We start from the raw sequence: 10,218 nt of genomic DNA, 5'->3' as shown, positions 1-10,218 counted from the left end.
ACTTTAAATCCTCTAATAAAAGATTAGTAACAAACTAAGCAAAAAATAATGTTAAAAATTTGACTTTAAATCCTATGGTAAAAATATTAGTAACAAACGTGAGCAAAATATTATAATTCAAAATCTTTTAGAAAAAGATTTGTTAGCACTATATTGAATGGACTATAAATCCTCTAAAAAAATATTAGTAACAAACGTGAGCAAAAAATATAATTAAAGATTGGACTTTAAATCCTCTAAAAAAATATTAGTAACAAACATGAGCAAAAAAATAATGTTAAAAAGATTTGTTAGCACTGTATTAAAAATATTATTAAGTAGGGCTCTCACAGTTCATAGTTCGTTCCCGTATTGTTTAGTTTTTCTCAACCTCTCTCCGCCCTCTGCATCAGAATTCAGAATTAACCTGTAAGTATTTTTTTCCTTTCATGTTACAACTAATCAAAGTTGATTAATTCTATGGATTATTTGACTTTGCTGGTTTATAAGTGATTATGATTCAAATTATTTACGACTAATTTTAAGAATTATTTGACTTTGCTGGTTTATAATTGCTTATACAAACTATGATAGTGTGTTTTTTTTTTTATTTATAAGCACACCTTTGGGTTGAACTTTTCTTTCCAAAAATACCCTTAATTTTAAATACAAATAGCTAATTATAAAATAATACGTGGATTAGTAATCCATGTCACTAATCGTCACCGTTAACAAACGTGAGCAAAAAATGATGTTAAAGATTGAACTTTAAATCCTCTGAAAAAAAGTATTAGTAACAAACGTGAGCAAAATATTATGTTAAAGATTGAACTTTAAATCCTCTAAAAAAAATATTAGTAACAAATGTGAGCAAAAATTAATGTTAAAGGACAGAACATTCCCATTGTCGGAATCTATCTTCCACGACATGTTTTCGGTCATAGTCAATTATATGTAGCTTTATCGAGAGGAGTTTCTCAAAATTCAACAAAAGTTCTCATTAATGAAGAGAAAATAGAAGGAGAAGATGGAGACTTTACGAAAAATGTAGTTTTTAAAGATATTCTTTTATCGCAATCATAACAATGTTTCTTTTACATAAAATGTCATTTATACATTTATGTTATGATGTTACTAATTACTATTAGAATAAACTATAAAAGATCATTATTTTTTCTTTATTTTATATGCAGACAAACTAAAATATGTTGAGTTCATAAATAATTGTTATATAACTTGACAATATTTTGTTTATAAATCAATATATCAATAATTTCCATTAATATTTAAAAATTTAAAAAAATTAATCAAAATTATACAAACAAACATAATAAAATAATCACATGCGTTATCGCAGTAGAAAGAGCGGACAGACGGGCACGATAGTGCCCGTCTTTCCGCTAGTGTATATAATATTTTAACACCAAATAACAAATATACCTCTTCACTGAATAACAAATATATTTCTATACCAGATAACATATATATTTCCACACAAAATAACAAATATATTTATACACTAAATAACATATATATTTCTACACAAAATAACAAATATATTTCTACACCAAATAACATATATATTTCTACACAAAATAACAAATATATCTCTACATCAAATAACAAATATATTTCTACACAAAATAACCCCACAACTTAATATTTATTTTATTTTCGAATCTTATTTTATTAAACAATAAAATAAGTCACAGCGTCTCATAAATTTCTCTAAAATCATATAAATCACATAAATCTTATAAATCACACTAATCATATAAATATATTCTAAAACTCATTAAAATAATTAAATAATCGAAACGGGCGTTACATAGTGCACGCTGACGTGCAATCAAGTCCTCCTATAGATCATACTTTGGTTCGGTCAAGTCAGAGGGATTTCCCAAGTGACTGTGACACATGTCGCGACTTCAGAGGATGGTAACAGGGTATTGGTTGTGCACGAAGAAGACACACACAACAATCCAAACATTCAGCGATACATGGAACTATGACGTCAAATCCGCGATTATGATAAGAAAGCAGCCGAAATGCCATTCACACACGGTTTTATCTAAGAAACAGAAACAACAGATCAAGAAGCAACTTCATATCGGGAAGCCGCCGTATAAAACCCATTCAAGGGGGGATGCATTTCCAACTGCCCAATGATTTTTTTTCCTATTGGAAGGTCCGCGGTTTTGGTAATATGGGTACAAAAATTGCTTTAAAAATATTTTATATGTCTCATAAACCTGTGGTTATTTTTTTGGTTGAACCTATTGTTAGAACATTGGTGTGATGTTGGAAGAAAAATTGAAAGATTAAACACCAAGTAATTATACTTTGATCTAATGTTGTGTGAATTGAAAAAATAGAGTGTGAGGGTCCCACATAAAATATAATACACACATTAGTAGTGTTTAAATTACGGTATTTAATTTTAAATACTTGATAATAACAAAAATAATAGTAATTATTATTTTTATTCGTGAATATCACTTTCCATAAATTTAACTTATGATGGTTGTGATAAGAATAAGAATTCAATTGAATTTCTTACCTTTCCTTCATTCAAATCCAATAAGTTTGTTATGGAGAAAAAAAACTTGAAAACAACAAACATTTATATTTATATTTTTAAGGGTTAAATATGTTTTTGGTCCCTATAAATATGCCCAATTTTCGTCTTGGTCCCCCTAAAATTTTCCATCCATATTTTTGGTCCCTGCTGTTAAATGGGGCTAACGGTGATGACGTGGCGATGACAAGCTGTCACTTTTTAATGCCACGTAGGATAATCAACAAATTTAATTAAAAAATAAAAACTGAAATTAATTTATTTTTTATGTTTAATGAAACGTTGCGTTTTGCTTAAACTGTTCATTTTTCTCAACAAAGTTGAGCATAAAGCCTGCTCCAAGTATGGTTGCTTTCTCCTGTAGCGATCTTCAAGGTTCACTGATTCTTCAAACCTGCTTCATATTTTTTCCTAACATAGTATTTTCCAAATTCTCCATTAGTTGTAACCCGTGTGGTTTTACATGAATCCATCATGGTTTCATTTTTTTTCTCTCTTTCTTTCACTAGATTACTAGATTACCAAGAGAGCTCGAGAAAAGAGTGAGCGAATCGTACGGAATCTCTAGATGGTAATGGTGTCGGAATCTCTAGATGGTAATGGTGACGAAATCGTACGGATAATACAATTCATATGGTTGTTGTTGGTAATAGTGTCGAAGGTTGTTGTTGATGGTGGTGGTGTCGATGATGGTGTCGACAGTGGTTGCTAGTGGTTGTGACGTCGGAATTGACGAGGGTGGGGATGGGGTTGCTTGATGAAGAAGATGATACAAGCATAAGCTTGAGATAAATTTGGGAAATTTAATATGGATTTGGGGGTAATTTGGGGATAATATAAGTCTGTTTTAATAAAACATAAATTAATTTAAGTTTTCATTAATTTTTTAATTTTTCGTTTAAAAAATTAATTTTATTTTTTTAATTAAACTTGTTGATTATCCTACATGGCACTGTTAAATACTGTACAGTCATTAAAAAGTGATAGCTTGTCATCGCCACGTCATCTGCCACTTCAGCACCGTTAGCCCCATTTAACACCAGGGACAAAAAATGTGGATGAAAAATTTTAGGGGGACCAAAATTCGAAGGAATATTTTAGGGGGACCAAAACGAAAATTGGGTATATTTATAGGACAAAAAACATATTTAACCCTATTTTTAATCCAAATCAATTTTCGACATTAAAAAGAGTAGAGAGACATGCAGGGAAAGACACGTCTTTTCGTTCATTAGTAAATATAAATAAAGAATTTTGCTAAAAGACACCTTTTATAAAGGTGATTTTTATAAAACGTACCCTAAAAACACGTAACGTAACATAACATAAGAAAATGTGTCAAAAAAGTGTGATGGTACGTGCCAACAAGTAGAACAGTAAATATCTCCCACTCTATTTGTTTTGCAGCGGCAGTGTTGTTCATTCATTCACTTCAGCGAAAGCCATATTCAGTTTCACTCACTCCAATCTCCATGGCTGCTACTGTTTCAAAGAAGAAGGTAAGTACTTCTTCTGATTCTCACATACATGAAGACATTGCTTTCTCCATTCTCTCCAAATTGCCTATTAAATCTCTCAAACGTTTTACTTGTGCTAACAAATCATGGTCTCTTCTTTTCCAAAACCCTAATTTCATGAACATGTTTCGCACCAATTTCCTCAATTCCAAACACGATGATGACGCTGAAATGCGTCTCCTCATATTGGAACAGTCATTTGGGTTTCCCATTCAGCAATCTCTTTCCATTCTTTCTGGTGAAAGGTTTGAAATTAAGGCTAATTTAGATTGGCCACTTCCATTTCAACAAGATCACAATGCCAATCCTTTTTCTCTTCCTATTCCTGTTTTCATTTCGGGCTCTCGTAGTGTTAATGGCACTTTTTGTCTCTACCAAATGTTAACAGCTGTATTGTGGAACCCTGCTACTGCTGAATTTAAGATACTTCCTCCTAGCTTTAAACCGGAGGAAAATATTGAGTGTAATATTCCTTCTCATGGGTTTGGTTATGACTGTGTTACAGATGATTATAAGGTGATTCGTAAGGTTACGTATCCCTTGGAGTTTGCAGGCTGTGATTGGGTTTGTCTGCCAGACAAGGATGACCCTTTTTGGGAGACTGATGTACACCACCTTGACTTGAATGACGGTTTTTGGGAGGAGAAGGGGCTCACTGTCAAGTTGTTTCAACCTTTTTGGGAGATATATAGTCTAAGGAGTAATTCTTGGAGGAAACTCGATGGGTTTGATGATATGCCTGATTATTACCCAGGTATAACGTCTATGGTGAACTTCAATGGATTTTGCCACTGGTTGACCCAAGAACTTGATAATGATATAGTGTCCTTCAACTTTAGCAAAGAGACATTTGTTGTAACTACCTTACCTTCTTCAGATGTAAAATATAGATCATACTGGTTTAACTTGGTGGAGTTAAATGAGTCTCTTTCTGTCATCTATAATTATGACAGGACGCCTGATTTTCATATCTGGGTTTTGGGTGAAGTGGGTATCAAGGAATCATGGACCAAGCTCTTTGTTGTCGGGCCTTATAATTGTTCGATTGTCTGTCCTATCTCAGTAGGGAACAAGAGCCGTATATTCTTCAGGGAAGAAGATCTTGAGCTAGGCTGGCTTGATTTAAGTACCCAAAGGGTTGAAAGAATTGAAGTTCAAGGCGAGTCATATTGTACGCATATGAGAATCTATAAGGAAAATCTTCTTCCTTTTCCAAGGAATGAATAATTTCAGCTAGTGATTCATGAACTTTGTTCTTAGATTTAGCATTTTATATCAAGATGAATGTTATGAATTTATCTAGAAACTGTAGTTTTGTATGTGTTGCAGCTGAACATGTGACTAATTCCAGAGTTCTATACTCCATAACACTATGTCACTTTGTTATTTGACATTTATTTGTATGGAGAAATGAGATATATAATCTACTTGTCCTTGGTAGCAATTAAAACCTAATTGATTGATATAAATTGCCTATTTACTCTACTCTGTTTATGTATTCCCGTGGTTATATTGACATGACATTGAGGATAAAAGCTTAAGGCCTTGTTGCTTCAATTAGTAATTAGTTTTATGCCATTCAGGCATGTTGTGCTTAGAGTGCGCCACTTGATCAATGCATGTGAATTTGGTTGTTAGAAGTCAGTTATAGAATTGTTTTGTAGCTTCAGAATTGATTAATTTACTAAAACAACTCAAGTTTCAGATTTGAGGGCTATCCATCTTAATTTTCTCAAGTTTGCCACCTCATGCACATATAAGATCTGGTCTAGTTAACAAGAATCCTTTATTATAGATTTTGAGACATGGAATGTCTAAAAGACTCCAATGCTAAATTATAGTTTTGATTCAACACTAATTGGTAGCATGTGAGTTATAATTTATTGATCTAAATTGCTTTGTTTACTCTGCTCTATTTATGTATTCTCATATTTAAGTTTATGATCATACATGCATCTTACATTGAGATTAAAATGAACAAAATTTATCACAGGTTTTAGTATTTACAATCTGAAGTTAATTTTCTTGCCCAACTTCCAACCTGTTTGGTCCTGTGTCTCAAAAGTGTTATTTTGGAAAGTTGCATTCCAAAATACACACTTCTTAATTCCATATCTTGCCAAACATTTTGATATTCAGGTATTGTGTGTTTATTTCCTACTTTGAGCAATCTTTAACTGGTTTGGCTGGGTTACTAAATAGGTTCTGCAGAATAATATACTAGAGTTTACTTGAATTTGTATGATTTTGGGACATCCAAGAAGTTGTATGCTAGCTAATGAGGTTTTCTGCAAAATTGAGAAACAAAGTGAATAGTCGTCTTTAAACACTTGAACATCCTACCCTATGCTTTATTTTGCCTCTGATGTACAATCTTCTGGTTTATAATACTGTCTAATAATAAATATAAATGCAGAAATTGAAAATTTAGAAGGTAGGTATGAATGTATGATAATTTGGAACAGTGCAAGTTAGGTAACTCTTTAGATATCCTGATTTTGTATACTAGTAACATCTTCCCTAGTTGGATTTGGTGAATCCAATTTCTGATGTTAATTTTTCTTTGGCTTCGTTCTTTTATCATGTTTTGAGGTTGGTCTTTGTGAGCAAAACCTATTCCAAATACACACTTAGAGATTGAATGTATGAATTGTGAATATTTATTATCATGAATTTATCCAATCCTACCATCAAACCATGACACTAAAACTACAAAAGTAGGGGTTTGAATCAGAAGGTAACCCTGTTTGTAGTCAGAATCCTTCTCCAATAATAGTCGAGGTTCTATTTTTTTCTCTAACGAATGATTCATTTGACTAGTATAAAAATAATTGCAAATTTACTGTTTTATGTGGGGAGTTGGAGAAACCTGCATACTCAGCTTAATGTTCATGAATATGAGGGTTTAGAGCGACATGGTTGAATACAAAAAATTCCTCGTGGCCATATCATTGGTTCATTGATAAAGAAAAGTTAACCTATGTGTTTAGACAAAAGTTAGTAAATTGGTACATATGTCTGTCTTAATGATTTTATGCCTTTTTTTTTGTTATTTATTATTTCGATGCTTATTATTGCGCTTGTTGAAGATTTTAAATCTAAGACATCCAAGTTTGGGTGAAAGTCCTCCCTCTCTGATAAATTGTAGATAATGTATGCAGATTCAAGTTATGTATTTGACACACTTATGACTCAACTAGGATTTTATAAAGTAATGAATGTCAATTGCAACTGCTTTTGCACATTCTTTTAACGTGACTTGGACAATCTCAATGAGTTTTAGTTGTCCATTTGCTTTGGGTTTATTCATTGTTTAGGATTGGATAAATCATTTGAAGTTTGTTGTAGAATATAGTTGTGTTTTAGAGTGCGATATCTGTGCGCCGCTCCTCTGTGTTAGAAATAAGCTTGAGAGCTTGAAATAAGCTTGAGAGCTTGAAAGAAATAGAAACTGATTAAAGTTCACATTGCTTATATTAGATAGCAACAGAAACATGATACACATTAGAAGAGTTTAACAAGTTTGGGACATACCCCAACCAAGTTCTGCAACCTTCATACTTGGCTATGCCAACTAATCTATGAGCCTCAACATTTTGGCTTCTTTTAACATGAATAACATCAACATTAACAAAACTAGAAAAGAGATCACAACAATCTTGAACAATTAACTCAAAATCACCATTAGCATATAGGGGTTATTACCTTAGACCTGTTTGATCATCAAAATTATATTTCACATGTTTAATTCATTTGTGATCTCTACTGTCACTTTTTTCTAGTATTTTATATACAGTTCTCCAATGGCCAGTTAGGGGTCAAATTTAAGCTGTTTACAAAGGTAACTTCTACCTTAAATATGCATCTATATTCCTGGTGTCTATGTTAGTTTGCTGAATTTTTTAATGGTTAGGAATTCTGTTATACCTTACAAAAATACGGCAAGCAATGAATCATCTAAAGAGAGAAGAAAGGGTTGCTGAATTCATGGGAGTGATACAATTAAATATTGTATTTTCTTTTTATTTGAAAAAAATAAAGAACAATAATGAAACCTGTTTCACTTACCGGTACTTTCCCATGGTGGGAAAAAAGATTCCTTTCCCACCCTAAATGCACCCTCGTGACACCCTTATATAAAGAAATGCAGTTCCATAATTTTTTGGGAGAATATGTGATTAGTGGCACACCGTGCACCACACTCTCTAGGGTTGAATTCCAGCCACAGCGAGTCAAGAATCCACCAATTGAGTTGTGACTTAGGATTTGAATCTGCGGCGCCCATGATGTAATGACAAATCTCTCTCTTTAGTTCTCTCTGAAAACCCGGACGGTAAAAACTGCAAAGGGTCAACTTCATTTTGTGCTGAAAGATATGCTGCACTAGATGAGCTACTACTTGGTGCTCGCAAAACCCACAAGAACTTTTTATTACTCAATTCCAAACCCAAAGCCAGCTCAACAATTTGTTCTTTTGAAAGTGTACCTCCACTACCAAAAGATACATACAAAACTGAACAAGGCTGCTGTTTATCCAACCAAGCCAGACACTCCAGGCCATTAGCATCATCGCCAGATTTTGTTTGTTTGGATAATTGGTCCAACAGCACTGGAGGGTTGTCACTTCCCTCCTCTTTCATTGCACTTATAGGACCCATCTCCATTTCTAGGAAGCTATTAACAAGAACACCATCAGCCAAACTTAAAAGTTTAAAAAGGGGGAGGAAGTGTTTGTAGACTTGACTTGATCTATCTTGTGCTATGCTAAAGAGATCCCTGCCATGGAGTGGTACACAACCTGGTATTTTTATAGGCTCTGGTATATCTCTATACTCACATGATGTTTCTTCATCCAACTTGGGCAAATAGAAGCCCCAAGCAAGTGTAGTAGCAGCTGTAGGGCAGTATATATAAGACAACATGTCGAGTTCCTTACCATTATTTAGTACTTAAACAGAAAAAGAGTCAACCACTAAGGCCACAAGGGGAATTTCTTTAGCCAAAGACTTCAAAGCCTGATGTAGATATGGGAGAGAGTTATTCAGTGTGAGGTGTATTTGGCTTTCCATGCTAGTCCCTTGTGGTAGGTCATTGGGGTTCACAGGTGGAAGAAAAGTGTGGTTGATGTTTGATGGAAGAGTTTGAAGTATATGGGAGAATATGATTTGTTCCCTTTTTGTGATTAGTGTTAATGTCATTTACTGTAGTGCTTGGGCTGTTGTTAAATTTTAAACTATAGTTTTAGGTGTTGATATGATAGTTGATGGCGAGAACAATGAGATTTTGTGATATTTTTACCTAGACTTGGATTCTAATAATAGGTATTGGAATTTCTTTACTTATCAAAAAAATAGGTTCATGTATTTTTGTGTGATGAAGAACACTGAACTGATTTCTGGTCTTCCTCTACTTTCGGTTCTTTTTCATTCTAATAGTTGTTTATAGTTTGGGATATATTATTGAATTTGGACGACAATATTTGCATGACAATGAGTTTAGAAAATGTTACAACACGCAAGTTGATTTGTGTGGCAAGGTGATCTCTTCCGTGCATTCTACACTTTTTGTCGGGGCTTTTCTCTTTCGTAAAAGTAGTAATAGGTTAAGAAGCTTATCATTTTGTTTACCTTTCTCATTTTTTGCTGCATCTGTCTCCGCTGACAAGCTTTCCCGGAAGAAATGGAGGCAGCCAGTTTTCTCCGCATTGGAGGTTGCTAGAGTCAAGATTACCAGACAACGAACTTTGGTTCAGTATTGCTAGACAATGTTTTATTGTCTCATATATTCTACATGATCTGAAATTACGTATTCTTTTGAATCATTTGAACCACTGACAGATGTTCTATCCACCACAGATTATGTAACAATTAATGAGAATGTCCGTGACTTTGGTTCTGGTTGGATAAACAGTTTATTTGTCGCTTATAGCGCAAACGCTCGTTAGCACTTATTTATAAGCTTGCATAAGTTGTTTTTATAGCAAAAGCTGACATTCATTGTTTTTGCATATGCTATAAGTTGTTTTTATAAGCAATATTGGAGAACATATGAAAATAAGTTGAAAAAAACTTATGAAAATTGCCATAAGTTCATTTTCATAAGTTCTCCCAAACAGTCTCTCAAAGCTTATGTCAATAGATAAGC

At 33.2% G+C, this 10,218-nt stretch overlaps 1 protein-coding gene and 1 pseudogene across 1 annotated transcript; one reads left to right on the top strand and one right to left on the bottom strand.

Annotated features, from left to right (window-relative positions):
- Positions 1-3,911: 3,911 nt before the first annotated feature.
- Positions 3,912-5,559, top strand: LOC146898747 (F-box protein At1g30790-like). The gene has a single exon (XM_085732938.1). It carries the CDS (start codon positions 4,030-4,032, stop codon positions 5,299-5,301), a length of 1,272 nt encoding a protein of 423 aa, XP_085589064.1. The 5' UTR covers positions 3,912-4,029; the 3' UTR covers positions 5,302-5,559.
- Positions 5,560-7,550: 1,991 nt separating this feature from the next.
- On the bottom strand, positions 7,551-9,272 carry LOC146898746 (hydroquinone glucosyltransferase pseudogene; annotated as a pseudogene).
- Between the last annotated feature and the right edge of the window lie 946 nt (positions 9,273-10,218).

Source organism: Medicago sativa, chromosome 8 (genome assembly GCF_051527215.1).
Source record: "Medicago sativa cultivar Bolivia chromosome 8, Bolivia_mono, whole genome shotgun sequence".
In the NCBI taxonomy this organism is placed as follows: domain Eukaryota; kingdom Viridiplantae; phylum Streptophyta; class Magnoliopsida; order Fabales; family Fabaceae; genus Medicago; species Medicago sativa.
The sequence above is the reverse complement of the archived record's forward strand: the minus strand, read 5'-3'. Positions and strand labels throughout refer to the sequence as shown.